At 36.8% G+C, this 22,817-nt stretch overlaps 1 protein-coding gene across 1 annotated transcript in view; it reads right to left on the reverse strand.

Moving 5' to 3' along the window:
* The window catches only part of IFNAR1 (interferon alpha and beta receptor subunit 1), a 41,714-nt gene extending 20,238 nt beyond the window's left edge, over nt 1-21,476 (reverse strand). Inside the window, exons 1-6 of the mRNA XM_074214079.1 lie at nt 21,268-21,476; nt 10,188-10,311; nt 6,632-6,813; nt 4,836-4,984; nt 4,560-4,695; nt 3,870-3,981 (exon numbers count right to left, since the gene is read on the reverse strand). Of these exons, the coding sequence (XP_074070180.1) occupies nt 3,870-3,981; nt 4,560-4,695; nt 4,836-4,984; nt 6,632-6,813; nt 10,188-10,311; nt 21,268-21,346 (782 nt within the window). The 5' untranslated portion in view covers nt 21,347-21,476. The remainder of the gene's footprint in view (nt 1-3,869; nt 3,982-4,559; nt 4,696-4,835; nt 4,985-6,631; nt 6,814-10,187; nt 10,312-21,267) is intronic.
* Nucleotides 21,477-22,817: the final 1,341 nt, after the last annotated feature.

Consider the following 22,817-nt stretch of genomic DNA (forward strand, 5'->3'; position numbering starts at 1 on the left):
TTGCCTGAGGTGGATCTGTGTTTCTGAACTAATGTCTTGCATTGGTTTGAGAAAGTGTCACACAAGTAGTATTGCACCATACGATGACAGGGTACTTGGTCTTAAAACTAAAATTTTATTATTCAAAATTTACATAACTAAATGTAAAAAAAATTAAATAAACTTTCAGATGATGTATTTGTAAGTTTGAAGCAGCTATACTTCTAAATTTATTAAAGCTTAAAATACTCTAAAATCTTTGGGAGGCCCTATATTTTCAGCTTTACTCTTTCTCCTGAGGATTAGTCTGACCTACCAAGAATCTCCCCCTTCCTTCAGAACCAGTCCAAACATCACTTTTTGCAGGTCTTTCTAGCAGCTAGTATCTATGATTACTTTTTATCTACTTTGTATCTATCGTATTGGAGTTAAGTCATTCAACTTTGGAACTCCTGCCAGGGGACAACATTGTCTTGTTCAGGGAGAGACCTCTATGGATTCAGTCCCAGACATCCAGCTATGCTGCTCTCTAGCTATCTTCCTGCCATGCTTATACTTTCTTGATGGGTCTTTCCCACCAAGACAACTCCTTATCTCAGTCTATAAAGTTAGTCATTTATCCTGGTTCAAGACCTTAATGATGTGTGGTTTTTTGTTTTCCCTGATACTTTAGATATAACTATTTATGGAATGCTACAGCTACTTCCTTTGAAATGTGTTATTTGAGGAGGGAATTTTGGGAAGATGGAGAAGTAGGTCAGAAAATTCCAACTCCTCCACATTTTTCCCACTAAGTCAAAAACCATCTCAGGGAGAAAGTAGCATGGCAAAAGCAACCAAAAGTTGCAACTGAATAGTGTTCCTTCCGGGACAACTGAAGAAGTTCTGAGGAAGAGAAGGAACCTCTGTTGATAAGAGAAGCCAAGTCCAGGTGAGTAGGTGAGAGGAGGTCCTGGGTAAGAAGGAATCAGTATAAGACTGGTGAGTGCTGAAGCAGTGACTTTATAGAATTGAATTCTTGGTCTTGGTTCCAGGCCAGAGAGAGAGAACTGAAGATTATAGCCATTGGAGGATTCTTAGAAAGTAAGATCACTTCCAGCACTGTGCTGAGGGGCCCCAATTAAAAAAAGTCTCTGATACCCCAAAGAGTAATGTCAATGGTTACTTGCTCAAAAAGAATTCATAGAGGAACTCAAAAGAGATTTTAAAAATCAAATAAAACAGACTGGGGAGAAACTAAAAATGAAAATAAGAACAATCCAAGAAAAACAAGAAAATTACAAAAAGAAGGAAAACCAACTGGAAAAGGAGATCCAGAATCTTAAGGAAGAAAATGACTTCTTGAAAATTAGAATGAAGAAAAGGAAAGTCAGTAAAATTATAAGAGATGAAGAAATATTAAAACAAAATATAATGAAAATAGAAGGGGTGAAACTTCTCACCAGAAAAACAAGAGATTTGGAGAGCAAATTAAGGAAAAACTCCATAAGAATAATAGAACTACTTGAAAGTTATGATCAAAAACAAAGAATCTTGATACAAGAAATCATCGAAGAAAATTGTCCTGAAGTGTTAGAACAAAGGGAGAAAGTAGAAATAGGAAAAAATTCACTGATCGCCAATTTAAAGGGAACCTAGAAGGAAAACTGACAGAAATATCATAGCTAAATTCAAAAAGCCCCAGAAGAATTGATACTGAGGATCAGATGGGGAAAGAGAGTTGGTAGTTCTGGAAATCTACTCTCATCAGGAAGGGGTTAAAGAGGGAACATTATGTATACACATATGAAAGGCTATATTATAAATTCAGAAAGAAATAAGAAGGGATAGGGAGGGTAATGAGTTAGAGCAGTGCTGTCCAACCTGACTTTTAAATGTTTTATTTTGAAACAATATATTATTTTATATATTATATATTATGATTTGCCATTTTAGTAAATCCATGGGCAGCCACATAAAATCATCAAGTGGCTGCATTTTAGACAGCTCTGATTGTTAGAGGGTAAGAGAAAGGATAAGAGGATATATAGAAGGGTGTGTAAGGTAGGGATTATTTGAAAGGCAATTGATTAAGGAATAAAAAGGCAAGGTAGTGAATAGAAGTTTTCAGGCAATGTTTTAAAAATTAGAGATACACACAAACCAAATATATATCTTTATATATCTTATGTGTGTGTCTATGAGTATGTATGTAAGAATAAATATTCATGCACATCTATGTATATAACCATGCTTAATTATAGTTGTCCTGGGTATAGGTGGGAAGAAAAAAATAAACAATGCACAGAAGGGAACAGAAGAAAATCGACAAGGAAGCAAAGATGGACAATTTTGAACACAATGTGTATTATTTATTATATAGACTCTTGAAATTGAAATTTATTGGGGCAGCTAGGTGGTGCAGTGGACAGAGCATGGGCCCTGGAGTCAGGAGGACTTGACTTCAAATCCGGTCTCAGACACATAATTACCTAACTGCATAACCTCAGGCAAGTCACTTACCCCCCCCTTGTAAAAAAAACTAAAAAAAAAAGAAACTTATTTTATATTATGAATCCTCTCTCATGTTTTACTGTGCATATGACAACTTTTTAATTTTTTTATATTTTGTAAAATAAAAATTATATTAAAAAATGTTGTCCTTTTCTTCTGAATTCCAATACCATTCCATTACCCAATCCAGACATTCCTTACTTCATGCTTGCTTCCTAATTATCTCTACTTTCAGTTTCTCCTAAACAAATTCATCCTATATACTGCCCACACATTAATCTTCCCAAAATATAAATTTTATTATGTCACTGCTCTGTTCAAAAATCTCTCAATTTCAAAATGATAAATTCAAATTCCTCCATAAAGCATTCAAGTTTTTTCATGTTCTCGAGCCAGCCTATTAAAACTTCTCTCTCATTACTCCTCAGTGACTTGTTTCCAAGCTCACTGCAAATACCTTAAACCTCAAAAATTCCACTCCCTCAAAATGGCATTTTCTGACCACAATGACATAAAACGATCTCTATATTCAACTTCTTTTCAATTATCACCTATAATACTTGTCTTGGAGTTTAAATAACATATTCATCATTAATAAATTATTTTATGGATGTTTTATTTACCATTCATCGCATGGCTAAACTCTCAGAAGCTTCTCTCTCCAGTGACTACTTTATTAATATAGTAAGGGTAAAACTTAAAGCACGTGCCAAAATAACCATTAGCACCAATTTTCTAATCAGTTTGTGTGATTATACTTTAATATAAGTAAAGTTACATTTCCTCATTGTAGATCCATTATTTTTTGTAGATCCATTTTTAAATAATCTAACAGTTGAAGAATGATAAATTGAGCTTGGGAGTTATGGCTTTTCTTATACTCCTGATTACTCTTTTCTCTACTTCCTTTCTTTTGATTTGCCATTCTAGAGCTTAACTAATCCTTCTTTTCCTTGATTCATCTCATTCTTTCCTCTTCCCCATTCTTTCTCCAGTGTCTATCATTGCTGAAGTAGATATTTAACTTGAGTTTCCATTTGAATTTCACTCCCTCCACGTGGTACTTTGTTACTTCTCCTTTTGGTTAGCCAATAATCAGTTAGAAGAGACTGCTTTCTCTTTTCTACTTTTCCTCAACCTCCCATCCAAGATCCCATAAAGTATTCAGGTAAATGGAAAGGGTAATGGCTTCAAATAATGGTGTAATAATTATCATCAATTTAAAAGGATTTCACAGAGGAATAAAGACTTAAAAGTTTAAAAGAAAAAATGGTTCAAAGGATGATTAATAAGCGAATCAACAAGATTGTAGATGGAGAGACACAGGTCAGGAAATAAAGGAAGACCATTAACATAGAGACAAGGATAGTGAATAGAACAAGGCTTGTTGAACTTACAGGAGATACTGAACTTGAAAGCTCATGTTTTCATATGGATAATCCCATTTAAGAACATAGTTATTTACAGCATCAACTTCTACATTTCCTGGACGAGGTAGTTTATGTTTAGCTAGAAGGTCAAGTAATATGTAAAATGGTTAAATTTTTGTTTTAACAAAATGATATATAATGTTAACAGCTCTAGTTCACTTTGACTATTTAGCAAGATATACTGCTTAAATATAATTATCAAAATGTTATAACCCCACAGTATTAAAACACTTTTAAGATGCATTTCATGGAAGGTTTTCTTAAAGTGAAATATCGACAGTCTTACTTCAGTAGGCCAGCCTGTTCTTGGGGAGCATGATCCCCCAAATAAACTCTCCTGCCCCCAATGCTTTTCCTTATTGCTTATCCCCTGATGATGGCTCCTGCTGCTGAAACTGTTAATTCCCTAAGGGGATCTGTTGCTTCTAATTGCCCCAACTGCCTACTTTTTCCTCTCCCTTAATTTCTGCTAACCACAATATTACTTAGATAAACCATTATTTTTTGTCCCTTTAAAAAAAATCCCATTTTCCTACAGGAAGAAATTAACTTCAGACAAAATCTCAAATACAGAAATACTTATAATGTAGTGATTTTGTATTTTCTACAAATACATTCATATCTCCTAGCTAATCTAAAATAATATTTCTTTCTTACCTGTAGTATTTATACAAAGTACTGGACTGTAGAAACCAAATTTTTTCTGTGTAATTAATCTTGCTTGAACTTTTAAACAATAAGTAGTTTCTGGTGAAAGATAATTAATTTTATCTCTGGGATAAATCTTATAATTCTGCAACGACAGAAATGTATTCTTTTAAAAATAAAATCCAATTTTGGAAACTAATTTTTCATATGTACTACTATTTTTCATTCTTCTAAAAATCAATGGTACTCCCATATCCAAATTTTACAAAGCCAAGTATTACTTACTTCTTTACTTGAAGAGTTTTTCCAAATAATTAAATCATAGGTAAAACTTGAGATATGAATAGCCCACATGCTACTTTCTGGAGGAGAAACATTTATTATTATTGATGTATCTTCAGCTTCTAATTGTACTTCTGGAGGACCAATTTGTGCTGGAAAGGTAAAAGCAAAAATTTTTGTGAGTACATACACATTCACATAATTACATGTATATAAAATTAATATTTTTATCAACATGATCAATAATTGATGAAAAAATTTGTAATGAAGATGTGGCTTCTTTGACTACTATATTTTTGGAAATTTCCACCTGGCTCAGGAATTTCAAGTACAGAGTACGAGGGGCTTAGACTAAGTTTCCAGACATACTCTGGGCATTTCAAAGGTCATTTAGAGATCGACTCCACAAATAAACTACTTTCTAGTTAAAGCAAACAAAAAGGGATTCTTAGAAATAAATATACAAGTAAAAGGTTCATGCAGTCATCCTGAAATACTGAACATGGCACCTCTAAAATACCTGGACTACAGAGTCAATGCTAGAACTTAACTTGAAGTACTGAAAGAATTTTGTATCTAATGTTAGGGTAGGTAATCTGAGGGTAAAGAGTGACCATAAATTTTTATGAAAGTCTTGCTCAATAAATACTCTGGCTTAAGAAACAGTCATGTAAAAGGGTAAAAATCCCACAAATACAAAAATATGCATAACAGCTTTTTTTTTATAGTGGCAAAAAAAGGGAATGCCTCACAAATAGGGAATAGCTGAACAAAATGTCATAAAAGAAAATGATGGAATACTATTGTTCTATAAGAAATCATATAGGATGGGATTTTGGAAAAGCCTAGAAAGATTTGCATGATTTGATGCTGAGTGAAATGAGCAGAACCGGAAGAACATTTTACACACTAACAGCAACATGGGGGTGATGATCAACCATGATGTTGACTTGTTAATTTCAGCAGTACAATACAGAGAAAATTTTAAAAGATTTATGGTGGAAAATACCATCCATATTCAGAGAAGGAACTGTGGAGTTTAAATGAAGACCAAAGTTTATTATCTTCAATTTTTTAAAATTGTCTTACACATTGTCATTTTTTTCTCTAATGTTTTCTTTCTTCCTGACTGTATCTGATTCTTCTCTTATAACATGATCAATATCAATCTATGTCTAACATGGTTACAAAGGTAGAACCTATATCAAATTGCTTTCTGTCAGGGGGAAGGGGGAGGAAGGGAGAAAAAGTGTAAAACTCAAAATCTTGCAAAAAAAAAAATGATTGGTAAAAAACTACCATTGCATGTAGTTGGAAAAAACAAATAAATGAAATATTTTTTAAAAAAGAAAAAGAAACATTCATGTATCTTAGTTACAATGAACAAACAGAAAGACAGATGGATATAAATAAACAAGGGTAAGTTAAGAACAAACTTTCTTCAATAAAATGATATTTTAAAAAATATCATATTTAATTTACATCTTAATAGTAGTTGAAATTATCCAAAGAAAGTTCCTTGAGATGTAACTACACTCCACATTGTTTCTGAGAAAAAAAGATGAAAGTGTTGATATTTAGAAGTCATGTTCTATTTTATGCCCAAGTATTCCCTAACAGATTAAGTATGTCACAGCAGAATAATGTTTTACAAAAGTAATTTCAATTAGAAACTGTTATATTACTATCTAATTCTGGCAAGAAATCAATGCCGAACACAAATTTCATGTGCACATCAATATCACGACAATACTTTTAATAAAAACTATACATAATTCAACATGGAACTAGCTCCTTACCTATTTGAAATGGTACAAATTGAATAGCATTAGACCATGGTGATGTTTCTTGTCCTTTTTCAGATCTTACATGCACTGTAATTTTTTCAAATATATTTAAATTGGTTGAACTAAAGTCACATTTGGTGCTGGTGACATTTTGACATCCAATCAATTCTAACCAATTGCTCGTGTTATCAGATCTTTAAAAAAACAAAACAAGTGTTAATCAAGTATATCTATTTATTAAAATTAAGAAAATTATAACTTAAGTACATTTATGTGATTTTAGTAATTTTTTTTTTGCACATTAAAAATAAAAGGAAGAAAATACACTGTTGCAGAAATGTTTTAGAAAATCAATTCAATTACAATTATCCTTTAGATAATTTGCAAGGTCAGGTATAAACTACCAACAAACCCCCAAAACCCATCACAACCTATAATGTAAGCTATACAAGAAAGATCTTAACATCACCAAGAACCAGGAAAGTATGGTGGTTACTGATCTAGAGTCAGACATCCTGAAAAAAAAGTCAAGTAGACTTTAGGAAGCACTCTTAACAAAAAGACTAGCATAAGTGACTGAATTCCAGTTGAGCTATTTATAATTCTAAAAGATGGTGCCCACAAAGTACTACATTCAATTTCCTTGGCAAATTTGGAAAACGTAATAGTGGCCACTGGACTGGAAAAGATCGGTTTTTGTTTCATTCCTAAAGAAGGGCAATATCAAACAATGTTCAAATTACCACATAACTGTACTCATTTTACATGATGCTGCTGTTATTGTCCTTTGTAATTGAAGAAGACCATGACATCAAACAAATAATGGCATAACATGCACATAACATGAGGGAAATGTTATGTAAAGAAATCCTTCTTATTGTCTTTTCATCACCCCATGTTCTGATGTAATAGGAAACAGGACTTATGGTGATGACCTGAATGCTGTGGGAATCCTTGGCCATATGAATGTGATCTCTCCCATATCATAAGAGGCATCAAAGTGCTCTAGCAACACTGGGCAAAGTGCCAGTATATAATTCTCTAGTGACAACACAGGCTATCCAAACCTGCTGGTGATTTCTATGACAATAATCTTTCAACAGTAGGGTTAGCTAAACTTTTCACTCAATGGTCTAATCCTGTAACAACATGGTATATTCAAACTTGTCTCCTGATGGTCAGGATACTTCATACTACCCCCTGGATCTCAAATACTAGTTTCCCAGAAGCTAACCAGTGGGTCATGGGAATGGATCGCTAATCAGCAGCGTTTATGGATATCTATTACGAGAAATACAAGGATATCTGATCATTTTCAATCCTTCAACTTTTGCTTTTGATTAATGAAAACAATGTTGGCAATTTTTTTTGCTCCAGTTCATCTTGTGCTGGTCTAAGGATTTCATGCTAGCAGTAAATATGAATGCATCTGGCCACCCCTCTTAATCATGGCCTCATTCCAAAAAGTAAAATAGAACCAGGGTTCTACTGGATTATGCTTATGATTCTGCAAACTAGATTTTGGCAATATGTGAACTGAAAATTATCAGAACAGTCTGGTTTTCAAAGAGGCAGAGGAAATAGTGACAAAATTGCTAACATTTGCTAGATAATGGATACATCAAAGGAGTTCCAGAAAAATATCTACTTTTGCTTCATTGACTATATTAAAGTCTTTGATTAAGTGGAACACAACGACATGTGGAAAGTTGGGAATATCAGATCATCTTATTTGGCTCCTGAGGAACTTGTATATGGGTTAGAAGCACTAGTTAGACCTGAACATGGAAGTGTTGATTGCTTTAGGAATGGAAAAGGAGTATGAGAAGTCCATCTATTGACAATTTATTTAACTTAATATGCAGAGTACATCACACAAAAGGTTAGACTAAATGAATCAAAGGCTGGAGAAATATCAAAAAATCTCAGCAATGCAGATGATATCATTCTAATCACAGAAAGGAAAGAACTAAGAAACTTCTTGATGAGGGTGAAAGAGGAAGAGGAGAATGTCAAAGTTGGTTTGAAATTTAACATAAAAAATCTCCAATACTAGGATCTTGGCAGTTGGTCCCATCACTTCCTGGCTAAAAATGGAGAAGAAATGGAAGCAATGTCAGATTTTATATTGGGGGACTCAAAGATCCTTGAAGATGACAACTGCAATCATGAAACTAAAAGACATTTGCTCCTTGGCAGGAAAATTATGGTAAATTTGGATAGTACACTAAAAAGCAGACATCACCTTGCTGACAAAATTCCATATAGTCAGTTATGCTTTTCCTGTAACAATGTATAACTCTGAGAGTTGGACAATAAGGAAAGGTAAGTACCACAGAATCAAAATTTTTGAATTGTAGTGCTGGAGAAGACTGAGAATCCTTTGGATAACAAGGAGGTCGAATCAGTCAATACTTTAAAAAAATGTAGTCTATTAACTGGAAAGTCAAATACTTACTTTGACCACATAAGGGGATGGGACTCACTGGAAAAGACTGATGTTGAAAAAGATTGAAGGCAAAAAAAAAAAAAAAGAGAGGATGAGATGGATAGATAGTATCATGAAAACAATGAATATGAACTTGGACCGACTTCAAGAAACAGTGAAAGACAGAGGAGCCTGGAGTAATATGGTTCATGAGGTCATGAAGAATGAGGCATGACTAGCAACAGCAACAAAAGTAACCAAGAAAATTAATTCCAACAACATAATTCTTTATTAGAGACAGAAATAATTTAGGAGCTTTAGTAGTATATTCTAGGATATAAAATAAAGAACATAATAATAAAGCATCACTAAAGTCTAACAAAAGAAAGTATTGCTAAAATAACAAACAGGCATCGAGAAGTCAATGTTCAAAGGAATTTGGGAGAAATGATTGAGTTAAGATTGATGAGTTGGAAAAGAGGGTACCTTGCATGGGAATATACATATAGCTACATATGCAAATATACATATTTATATGTTCCAAATCTTAGAGCAGTTTTAATTTAATAAAACTTTAATATACATTAACTAATAAAGAATATAACTGTATATCCATCTAAGTCCACGTTTCAACCTAAGCAACAGACATTCTTATCTACTTGGTTTTTGCAGTGTGAACAATTAAATCAAACTTTCAAGTGATTATGTATCTCCAGAAAACTCTGCAGTGTTTTGGGGCTTGATGCAATCAGATTGTCATCCACAACAGTAAACTGTCATCCACAACTGAAAGACTACACCATCCATAGGGAATCCCCTTTTAATTTGGATTCTTCACCAGATCTTTCCTATCACAATGGCAAATATTTTAAATGAGCATACTCTCCTACTTTATGTCTCTCTTGATATTTATGATAAGTGTTACTAAATAAGGTTAATAATGATGATGATATCTAGCATTTACATAGTGTTTTAAGGTTATCTTTAATTAATAAATTATGCTTGAGTAATTTTAAGGTGTGAATGGGGAAAAAACCTTGTTCTAAGAGATTGTAAAGTTGTTTTGCTTTTTCAATCAAATGCTATTTTAAAATCAAACAACAGAGAGTGTACATCAGAAAATAAAACACACATACATACTTTTGGTAATATGATGAGAAAGTAACACTGTTGTTAAGTTTGTCATCCCAATTCCATTTCAGGATGAAATTATGATCTATAATCTCAACGCTTACATTTTGAGGAGTCTTTAAGTTCTTTTCACCTATGAGGATAGGAAAAATAGAGAAGATAATTATTTACATTGTCCAAAGAAACAAAAATCCAATTCTGCTAATATCCAGCTCTCCTTCCTTTAAATAAAAAAATATATGAGCTGATGTTAAGGTGAAATGAGCAGAACCAAGAGAACATTGTACACATTAACTATAACTATAATGGAAGCAGCTCCTCTCAATAATTCAAGGACAATCCTGAGAGACCTGTTAAGAAAAATTACATCCTCATCCAGAAAACAAACTATGGATTATGAATGTAGAACAAAACATACCATGTTCACTTTTTGAAAACTTCTATTATATTTTTCCTTTCTTTCTTATGGTTTTTCCTCTCTTTAATTCTAATTCCTCTTTCACAACATGACTAATTTGGAATTATGTTAAATATGATCATACACGTACAACTTTTACCAGTTTGTTCACTGCTGTGGAGAGCAGGAGGGAAGGTATGGTGGTAGAAAAATGTGGAACTCATAAACTTGCAAATGAACTAATGTTGAAAACTATTTTTGTATGTAATTGAAAAAATTAAATAAAATTTCAATAAAGTGATGAATGGGGAGAAAGGGGAAAGGAGGAGGTAAACAGAGAGGAAATTTTCTCACATAAAAAAGATTTTCAAAAGCCCTTTATAGTAAAGGGGGAAGGGGGGGGCTAGAGGGCAACATTTGAATCTCACTCATCAGAACTGGTTCAAAGAGGAAAGAACACACCCACACCCACACCCGCATATATATATATGTATATATATATATATATACACACACACACACACACACACACACACACACACACACATACATATATAGACACAGAGTTAGGTACAGAAATCTAATTTACTAAATAGGGAAATAAGAAGGGAGGGATAAGAGATATGGAAGCAGTGATCAGAAGCAAAACAGACTTCTGAGGAGGGATAGAATAAAAAGAGAGAAAGTTAAATACAATAAAATTGGCTAGAGGAATACATGGATAGTAATCAAAATTGTGAATGTGACTGGGATGAACTCACCCAGAAAATGAAATTGGATAAACAAAATAGATTATATAATGGAATCTAACAATATGTTATAACAAGAGACACACTAGAAACAGAACACAGTTAAAATAAAGCACTCAAGCAGAATCTCTTAGGCTTGAGCTGAAGTGGAAAGGCACTTAAAATAATAAAGAAATAATCAGGGAAATTATATCTTGCTAAAAAAAAAAAAGGAACTACCCTTTGATCCAGCAATACCACTACTGGGTCTGTACCCTGAAGACATGATGAAAAAGGGTAAAAATATTACTTGCACAAAAATATTCACAGCAGCCCTGTTTGTGGTGGCAAAGAATTGGAAATCAAGTAAATGTCCTTCAATTGGGGAATGCCTTAGCAAACTGTAGTATATGAATGTCATGGAACACTACTGTTCTATTAGAAACCAGGAGGGATGGGAATTCAGGGAAGCCTGGAGGAATTTCCATGAAGTGATGCTGAGTGAAATGAGCAGAACCAGAAAAACATTGTACACCCTAACAGCAACATGGGGGCGATGATCAACCTTGATGGACTCACTCATTTCATCAATGCAACAATCAGGGACAATTTTGGGCTGTCTGCAATGGAGAATACCATCTATATCTGGATAAAGAACCATGGAGTTTGAAAAAAAAAAAAACCCTGATATCTTATTGTCTGATCTTGTTATCTCTTATAACTTTATGTTTCTTCCTTAAGGATATGATCTCTCTCTCTCATCACACTCAATTTGGATCAATGTATAACATGGAAACAATTTTAAAGACTGAAAAATTGCCTTCTGTGGGTGGTGAGGGTGGGGGAAGGGAAGTAAGATTAGGGGAAAAATTGTAAAACTAAAAAAAAATAAATAAAATTTTTAATGAAAAAAATTCTTTTTATAGTACACAAAGACACAAGGGTGAAAGAGTAAGTTAAAGAGAAGTGATAGTGGAAAAAAAACAGTGTAATATATCAAGGATTTAAACTCTGTCACACCATGTTTATAGGTGAATGAAATTTTATTTTGTTTTTGTGGGACTAAGTTGCAGAAGAGGAAGGTGTTTATTACATTTTTTGGGGGGGCAAGGCATTGGGTTAAGTGATTTGCCCAAGGTCACACAGCTAGATAATTAAGCGTCTGAGGCCAAATTTGAACTCGGGTCTTCCTCACTCCAGGGTTGCTGCTCTATCCACTGTGCCACCAGCTGCCCTGAGGAACGTATTTAAAGGCTGAGAGGGAAAGAAAAAGATAGAGGAGAATTTGTGATGTAGTCTAATCAAGTCAAAGTTTAGCAATGATGAAAAAATGAGTAGTTCTCAGGAAGAAGAGTGACTATAAGAAAATAGGCAATGAGGGAAAGAGAAATTATGAAACAAGGCTTAAGAAAAATGGAATCCCTTATTTATTGGTGGGAGAGGATCTCAATGAACAATACACCCAAGGGGAAGAAAAATATTCTACAAATGAATACAGGATCCTTAAAAGGCATATAAATTTGAGGGATTTAGTGCTCAGAGAAACCACTTATTCTTTCTCTCTTTAGAAAGAGAATCAAAACTTCTTGAGGCATTGATACACAGAAGAGTGGGAGGGGATGAACCCTAAGGAGAGCTTTCATGGCAAATCTGCAAAAAATAATCATGAGTATGAGAAAGTAATGAATCATACCATGGGGACAATATATTTTTTATTATTGAGAAAGTTAATAAGTTTTTCATATTTATATTCCTGGAATTGATATTTTAAAGAAGGAGGAACAATAGGAAAAAGCATCCATGGGCAAGATCTATACAACAATAACAGAAAAACTATTTAGAACACTGGGGAACATAAAATAGATACCATGAAACTTTAATTTTACAAGCAATAGCGACAAAGAAGGACGTAAATAAGCATAATAGCTATAAATCAAAGAATAAGTCTAGAATAGAGAAAAAGGAAAGAAACATAACGAAAAGAACTAGAGAAAGAAATTTTTTATTTGAAAAATGAAAAGAAACAAAATCTGAAAACTAACAAACAAGTTGAAGAGTAGGGAAGAACTGAGATTTTACCTGACTATTTAACTGAGAGGAAAATTTAGATAACTAGATAAAAGGCAAAAAGAAAAAAGGAATTAACATGTTAAAAGAAAATTAAGGGAGATCAAATGGAAGGAGGGGCTAAATGATAAGGGGAAGAAATCTGAATAGGATTGCTTTCAAGTTGATTTAAGCTAAAATAAATGAAGAGACAATGATAAAAGAGGGAAAATTGTATTTCAGGAAAAAAATTAGAAACAAAAGAAAGAAATAATAAGCCTAACTCTCATAACTTTAAATGTTAACAGATTAAATAATTCAACAAAAGAACAACTGACTGTATATAAAAAAAAAGAAAACCCCACAATCTTTAGCTCACAAAAAATATACCTAAAAAATAAGAGAAACAAAGTAAAAATTGAGGAATAGGAAAAAAATTTTACTCTGTACCAAGTGAATCATAAAAAAAAGTAAGAATGCAATAATGCTGTGAGATAAAGCAAAAACAAATATTCACAGCATTGAAAAGGGAGTACACATCAAACTTGAATCATGCAATAATAATAATAATAATAATGATGATGATGATGATAATGATAATGGTTGTCCTTTATTCTCAAAGAAGATAATGTCATCAGGGAGGTGATGCCATGAATTGGGTTTGAGTGAGAGGGTGCTATACTAAGTCACCAGCCTCACTTTCTCCTCCAGAGTCATTTGGGTCCAGTGGCCAGATAAGAATCAGGACAACTGGAGAAGACTTTGGATATAAGACAATCAGGCTTAAGTGATTTATCTGAGTCTGGATTTGAATCCCAGTCCACCTGACTCCAAGACCAGTGCTTTATCCACTATGCCATCTAGCTGCCCTATGCTATAAGGAATCATAGATAACACACCAATATCAATATTAAACATATATATTCTGAATGCAATACCATCAAAGTGTGTAAAAGAAAAATGAACTAAATCACAAGAAAATATAGGCAATGGTATAGTAATGCCAAGAGACTTAAATTCCATCCTCTCAGTTTTAGACATTGACAAAAAGGTTAGCAAAAGGGAATAAAGAACAGAAAAAAAATGCAGGAGAAACTAGAGCCAAAAGACTTATTATATACCAACTGAGTCTGAAAAAGAATAAGCATGTTTTTTGGCAGCACATGAAAACTTTTACAAAAACTGATCCTGTCTGTATTAGGGCAGAGATAATACAAATAAATGTAAAAAGCTAGAAATAGCAAACACATTCTTTTGTAGAACAAAACAATAAAAATAGTAATAGTTTAGGGAAGACAAAAGAAAGACAGAGTAACAAATGGAAACTTAATAATGAGTTCCTAAATACCGAGTGAGTCAAAGAAAAATATGACAGAAACAATACTAAGAAAAATAAATGACGCAAGATGAATTATGAATAGAAAATTTCTGAGATGCAATTAAAACATTTTTGGGAAAAAGATATCTCTGTAAATATACATTAACAAAACAGAAGAGAAGATTCTTGAAATTAGTGTTAAAATTAGGAAGACTAACCTAAAATAAGGTCAAAAGAGGAAAAAATGAAACAAAATTTCACAGAAAAGATGACTAAACTAAAATTTGGTTTTCTGAAAATGCTAATAAATTATAATCCTTTAGCTAATCTGATTAAAAGGAAGAGAGCAGAAACATAAATCAACAGATGAGAAAATAAACAAGGTGAAATCACAGCAAAACTAGAATAAAACAAATTATCAGAACTTATGCAGTTATATGCTAACAAAACTGAAAACACAAAAGAAATAGAGGGATATCCTCAAAAATATAAAATAATCAGATTAAAAGAAGACCAATCTATCTCTTATACTTTATTTTTCTTCCTTAAGGATATGATTTCTCTCTCATCTCATTCAACTTAGATCAATGTATACCATGGAAACAATGTAAAGACTAACAGAATGCCTTCTGTAGGGGATGAGGGGAGGGAAGCAAGAATAGGGGAAAAATTGTAAAACTCAAAATAAATAAAATCTTTCTTTAAAATAAAACAAAACAAACAAAAAAAAGACCAAGTAAAAATTCTAAATAATCTAATTTCAGAAAAAAGAAATGGAACTAGCTTTAAAGACACACCAAAAGAAAAATACTCTTGTTCCTGATAGATTCACAGGATAATTCTATCAAACTTTTAAAGAACAATTAGCATGACCACTACAGAAACTGTTCTCAAAAATGAAAAATAAATTTTTCTCACAGATAGATTTGAGGAGACAAATATGCTAATAACTAAACCAAGGAAGGATAAAACATTGGAAAACTTTAGACCAGGCGTGTCCAAGCTCAAAGTACATTTGTGTGACCTGGTCACTTAACTGGAAAATGAATAAAGGGGTGAGTACGTGTACCAACATTGCAACATCACAGACCAACTTCACCCTTAACTAACAGGGCTCAACTTTTTAATTTAATTAACATTGGCAACTATCAGAGTTCTTGGTTTTTGTTTTATAAAAAATATGTACAGAGTTATGCTGAGTCATAAATATATAATAAAGTCTACATGAGGCACTTGATAAATTTGTAAAGGGCAATATGGATTAATAGAGCTAAAAGTTTTCATGCATGCTATAGACCAATATCCTTAATGAATACTGATTCAAAAATTGTAAATAAAATCCCTGCAAATTACAAATTTACAAAAAACATCATTAGAAAGTTTAAATTTTGGGGTGGCTAGGTGGCATAGTAGATAAAGCACCAGCCTTGGAGTCAGGAATACCTGGGTTCAAATCCAGTCTCAGACACTTAATAATTACCTAGCTGTGTGGCCTTGGGCAAGCCACTTAACCCCATTTGCCTTGCAAAAAACCTAATAAAATAGTAATAATAGTAGGAGTGGCTCGGTGGCAGACAGAGCCCTTGAGCCAGGAGCACCCAGGTCCAAATCCGGCCTCAGACACCCAAAGATCACCCTGCTATGTGGCCCCAGGCAGGCCACCCAGCCCCATTTGCCCTGCACCCTCCCCCAAATAATAATAAAAAATGTGCTTCAGTCTTTGTTCCAACACCAACAACTCTGTCATGGGTGGATCACATTCTTTATGGTTAAGTCCATTGCGAAAGTTACTTCCATATTTTTCCAACATTGCCATTGCTGATCACAACTCCCTCCTTTCTTATTTCTCCATTACCATGTACTATATTTTCCCTCTCCTTTCACTCTGACTCTGCTGTAGGGTCGCTGAGCGGCGCAGCAGACAGATCCCTGGTCCTGGGGCCAAGAAGCCCTGAGCCCCCATACCACCCCTTAGGCCCAGAATCCACCTGGCCCTATGGTCCTGGACAGGCCTTCCAATCCCAGCCCCTTGCAAGAAGTAAAAAAGAAAATGTGTTATATCTGACCACTCTCCCCCCATAGTCCATCCTCTCCTCCTTTATTCACATCCCCACCCCTTCCCCCCTGCTCCCCCCTCCTTCTTACTCCAGATGCCTATACCCCACTGAGTATATATGCTGTTTCCTTTCCTAGCCACCTCTGATGAGAGAAAAGGTTCCCTCATTCCCCCTTGCCTCCCCCTTCCATATCATTGCAATAACTCATTGTAATAAAAAAATCTTATTATATGAAATATCTTGGCCTATTCCCCCTCTCCTTTTTCCTTCTCCCATTACATTTCCCTTTTTCTCTATTGACTCCATTTTTACACCATATTTTATCTTCAAATTCAGCTTTCTCCTGTGCTTCAACTATAAAAGCTCCCTCTACCTGCTCCATTAGCTGAGAAGGTTCATATGAGTATTATCAATGTCATTTTTCCATGTAGGAATACATGCAGTTCATCAAGTCCCTCATATTTTCCCCCTCTCCTCCAATCTCCATGCTTCACCTGAGTCCTGTATCTGAAGATCAAACCTTCTGTTCAGCTCTGGCCATTCCAAAAGGAACATTTGAAATTCCCCCGGTTCATTGAAAATCCATCTTTTTCCCTGGAAGAGGACATTCAGCCTTGCTGGGTAGTTCATTCTTAGCTGCATTCTAAGCTCCTTTGCCTTCTGGTATATTATATTCCAAGCCCTACGAGCTTCCAATGTAGTTGCTGCTAAGTCCTGTGTGATCCTGACTGCAGCTCCATGATATCTGAACTGTGTCCTTCTGGCTGCTTGTAATATTTTCTCTTTGACTTGGGAGTTCTGGAACTTGGCTATAATATAATATTCCTAGGGGTTGGTTTTTTGGGATTTCTTTCTCAGGGGGATCGGTGGATTCTCTCCATTTCTATTTTGTCCTCTGCTTCTAGAATATCAGGACAATTTTCCTGTAGCTCTTTTCCTGATCATGACTTTCAGGTATTCCAATAATTTTTAAATTATCTTTCCTAAGTCTGTTTTCCTTATCAGTTGTTTTTTCAATGAGATATTTCACATTTTCTTCTAATTTTTCATTTTTTTGGTTTTGAAGTATTGATTCCTGATTTCTGGTAAATTCATCAATCTCCCTGAATCCTATTCTTTGTCTGAAGGATTTGTTTTCCTCAGAGAGTTTTCTTATCTCTTTTTCCATCTGGCCAATTTTGGTTTTTAAAGCATTCTTCTACTCAGCAACTTTTTGAACTGTTTTATCCATTTGACCTAAGCTGGTTTTTAGCATGCTATTTTCTTCAGCATTTTTTTGGATTTCCTTGACTAAACTGCTGACTTCATTTTCATGTTTTTCCTGCATCTCTCTCCTTTCTTTTCCCAGTTTTTCTTCCAACTCCTCATTTGATTTTCAAAGTCTTTTTTGAGCTCTGTCATAGCCTGAGCCCAATTTCTGTTTTTCTTGGAGTCTTTAGATGCAGGAGCTTGTGCTTCCTCATCTTCAGACTGGGTATATTGATCCTTCTTAGGTTCATAGATAATGTATTTCTTAATGGTATTTCTCTTGTTTCTCTGCTTGCTCATTTTCCCAGTCTAAGCCTGTTTTTGGGGTGCTTCCTGAGCTTTTGGGACACTCCCACAAGGGTCTCAGTGTGTGAGGCTCTGTCCTCCCTCCTGGTCTGTAAATGACCACAAGCCCCCCACGGGGCTCAGGTGGGGGGTGGCCCTGCTGTTCTATTAGGGGGGCCTGGAATGTGATCAGGATCTGAATGTGGTCAGAGCCCCAGAGTCCTGTTCCAGGGGCAGAGGGCAGAGCTCTGCAGTCTCTCTCTTCACTCCCCTCCCTAGGTTCAATGGGCTCATGCCCTGGGGGCTCCTTACTGGCTCAGCCTGCTTCTGTTTCCTGGCCAAGCAGCTTGCTGTGTGCCCTGAGGGCTGGGCTTCATGTGCCAGCTCTGGCAGAGGTCCCCCCATTGATCCCCCAATTTGTGCCTGATGCTCCCCCAGGGCACAGGTCAGGAAACTCCCCGGCTGCTATGAGCCACCGGCTCCCAGTGCCCTGGGACTGCCTCCAGGAAGCTGAAGTTCTTTCGCTCTGGCGGACCACCCCTCCAACCCCAGGGAGCAGAGCCTTTGTGCTCTTTTCCAGGTTACCTTGAGTAGGAGAAGTGCCTCATTGGATCCCTCTGTGGGTTCTGTCTCTCGAAAATTTAGTTAGAGTCCTTAGTTTCAAAGATTTATGAGAGAGCACCTAGGACACAATCCACTCTTGTTGCCATCTTGGCTCTGCCCCCCCTGAGGTGATTTTTCAAAGTGTAGTTATATCTACTAGGATTTCACAGGACAGCACAGATAATATGCTATTTATGAAACATGCCCATCTGAGTACCATTCACTTCTTGTCTCCGGTAGCCCAGTCTACTAATTTTAACCTTTGAACTCTTGGCATCATCCTTTGACTTAACTGTCAACCCTGCCTGGCATAGACTAGGCCCTTAATAAATGCTTGTTGACTTATAAATGCTGCTACAGTTAGTTACCTTGACATTTCTTCCATTTTGGTTTCCATCTCTATTTTTATTTCTGAACTCTGCATGAGACCCTTTCTCATCTATTTAATGCACCATTAGTAGTCCAACCCAAGTCCTCATTAATAGCCCCTCCAAATGCACACATGCTATCTGAACTGTATGGGACTCAAGTTCCTCTTACATTGTTTTTTCTTGGTTCCTGATGCTAGTTAGTGCTAGGATACCTAATTTACTGATATGACACTAATCCTATGTTAACATTTTTTCTTACTTTGAAAAATGTATCATTTTTATTTGTACACTTAAAAAGTTGCACACCAAAACTTATAATACAGTTGGAAGAATCACCAAGTAAAAGAGAGGGTACTACTTTTTTCTGCTGTTCATTAGGAAAAGGTAGAGGAATAAACAAATGCACAGTATTTAAAAAAAAAGAATTAAGGTGCCTTTTCTAGGAACAAATTTTAGAAATATCAAAACAAATTCACAAATTTATTTGAATACTAAATATCTACATAATAAACTCCAGCTAACTTAGGTACAATACTTTTATTGATATGCAAAAAATTATACTCATTCATGTGCAGTGTTCAAACAATGTAATCAAAAAACAACTAACTGTCATGTGCAGTTATCTAAACTGTGCTAAAGTAGATTTCATTTATATTAATAAAACCCCACATACAGCACAGTCTAGGAAAAAGTAAAAGATGAAAAGTAAGTCAAAGATGTAGAAAGAAATATTTCTACAAGATACTTGGACATATATTTAAAATATGTAAAAATCTCTGTAAACCAATATTGTATCTAATCTTGTTGTTAAATTTCTGTATTATCAAGTACTATGATGGCATTCAAACATCACTGCTCAATTTCTTTCCAGGTATACTACACCTAGAAATACATTCTGCCCCCTTTTTAATTCTTTAAAAACATTTTTTTTTGCAAGGCAATGGGGTTAAGTGACTTGCCCAAGGCCACACAGCTAGGTAATTATTAAGCGTCTGAGGACAAATTTGAACTCAGGTAGGTACCCCTGTCACCAGGGCAGGTGCTGTATTCACCGTGCCACCTAGCTGCTCCAAAAGTACCTCATACTTTTGTGTTGTCAAAATGTATTTCTTAAGTCAAATAGCCTGTTACAAATGTGAAATATTATTACCGTTAAACAAGGATCAGGATGCTGAAAACCCTACAGTGGAGAGGGAAATTCAGCAGAGCCTTCCCCAAACTGCAGAAAAGTCATCACTCCTAATCCCCTCAAACAAATAAATCTGTGTGAAGACTTCGTCCCCTGTCCGTCCTGGCTCAGTCAGTCATTCCATGTCAAGATCCGTGGGTTTTCCCTAGCCGTCCCCGGAGCTCGGATGCTCTCCTTCCTCACCTGGCCCCTTGCGAGCTTCCTGGCGCCCCCAAGCCCCCGCGGAACGCTGTACAAGGCGCCTTGGCTTCCATCCCCCCGATCCCGGCGCCCGCCTGCGGACACACAGACAGCTCAGCCTGCACATGCTGCGTTTGTAGTAACACACTGCTTTGGGGGGGGGGTTGTAAAACTCGAAATGAAAAAAATCTTTCTTTAAAACAAAACAGGGGCGGCTAGGAGGTGCGGAGGGCGGAGCGCGGGCCCCGGAGTCAGGAGTTGGCGAGTTCAAATCCGGCCTCAGACACTTAGTAATGACCTAGCTGTGTGGCCTTGGGCGAGTCACCTAACCCTGCTCCCTGGCAAAAACCTAAAAAAGAAAAAGACCAAGTAAACATTTTCCAAATAGTTTAATCACAGAAAAGGACGTGGAACTAGGTTTAAAGGCGCACCAGAGGAAAAGTACTCTTGCTCGAACTGTTACAGAACTACAAGAAGGCAGCGGGCGGCGGCTCCCGCCCGGCCTCGGCCGCCCCCCCCCCCCCGCCCGGGCGCCTTGGCTCGCCTCCGGCCGGGGCTGACCCCCAGCCCGCGGGGGAAGGGGCGCCCCACAGGCCCACGAGGGGCCGGGGGGCTCCCGCCCGCCCCGGCCACACCCTCCCCTCCCCAGGGACGCCGGGAGGCTCACCCGCGGCCTCGGGGAGCAGCCAGGGGGCTCCGAAGGCGAGCAGCAGCAGCAGAGCGGCCGCCGGCGGCGAGGGGGCCATGGTCCTGGCCGGCGGCGCCGCGGCCACCGCTCCCCGGCTCACATCTCACATCTCACAGCCTGGGGCCGGGGCCGGGTGCGCGGCGGCCCTGCGGGCGGGCTGGGCTCTGCGGCGCCTGCGCTCTGTTGGGACAGGAAGCCGCGCCTACGGGAGAAGAGCCCGGACAGGCGGGCCACGGCCCCGCCCCCCGCCCCGCCCCGCCCCAGGGCCGCCTCTTTCTGCCACGTGACTGCCCCTCCCCCTCATCCCTGCTTTCCCGGAAGCCTGAGGCCACGAGCCTCAGTGCCTTCCGGGAACACCGCTGCAGTTCTCTTCCGGCGTCCCTCCGCCTTTTCTCGCGCCCTCTCTCTCTGCCCTTCCCCCCCCTCTCCTCCTCCCCTCTAGCTCTTTTCTCCCCCCCCCTTCTCGGAGTGCGCATGCTCCCCTTCGTCTCTTGTGGTCTGAAAACCCAATGGGCTTTTTGTTTGGCGGAGGACAGTTGTGGAGGATATTATTAAGAGATAACAGGGAGGAGACAAAGAATCAGAAAACCTTTCATAATTGTATAGAAGGATGGGGAAGAGCTGCATGAACTTTTTTATTTTTTAATTTTATTTTAGGGTTTTTTTTTAAATTTAAGGCAATGGGGTTCAGTGGCTTGTCCAAGGCCACACAGCTAGGCAATTATTGTTTTAAGATTTTTATTACTATTATTTTTTTTTACAAGGCAATGGGGTTCAGTGGCTTGTCCAAGGCCACACAGCTAGGCAATTATTGTTTTAAGATTTTTATTACTATTATTTTTTTTTACAAGGCAATGGGGTTAAGTGGCTTGCCCAAGGCCACACAGCTAGGTAATTATTAAGTGTCTGAGACTGGATTTGAACTCAGGTCATCCTGACTCCAGGTCTGGTGCTCTACCCACTGACACCCAGCCGCCCCTATAAACTTTAAAGTGTATATATTTATTCTATTATTTCGTTTGTCATTTGAATCTAAAATTCTTGATTGTTTTTTAATAGCGTTTTATTGCTTCAGCTAACTAGCACCCCCACCCCTTTCCAGCCCTCCCCTCCTTCTTCTAGTGTGCTTGTTTCTTATTTTGAAAAAATGAGTCTAATTTGCTTCTTTGAGCACCAGGGTAGGATAGAATATTTGGGGGCCTTATTCCCTCCCCTTCCCGCCCATCCCTAAAGAGTTATTCAACCACTGCCCAGTGACTCACTATGAAAGAAGCCTTTTCTAAGTTGCAGAAAGGCCACCTCTTTGTTCATAGAGTATTAGGATTCCTGCTGTACAACCTTTTAGCTGAAGGCAGAGAATCATTACATCAACTTTTCCAGCTGCAGTTATGTCCACTTCACTTTATGAATCCTGAAATCCCTTTCTCTGATGATAATCTTTTGTCATTCTATCCCCCACTTAAACATTCTGACCCACTACCCTGCTCTACATCTCCACTGCCATCTCCATCCCTCTCACTCTTCATTTC

The sequence above is a fragment of the Macrotis lagotis genome, chromosome 1, assembly GCF_037893015.1.
Source record: "Macrotis lagotis isolate mMagLag1 chromosome 1, bilby.v1.9.chrom.fasta, whole genome shotgun sequence".
NCBI lineage: Eukaryota > Metazoa > Chordata > Mammalia > Peramelemorphia > Peramelidae > Macrotis > Macrotis lagotis.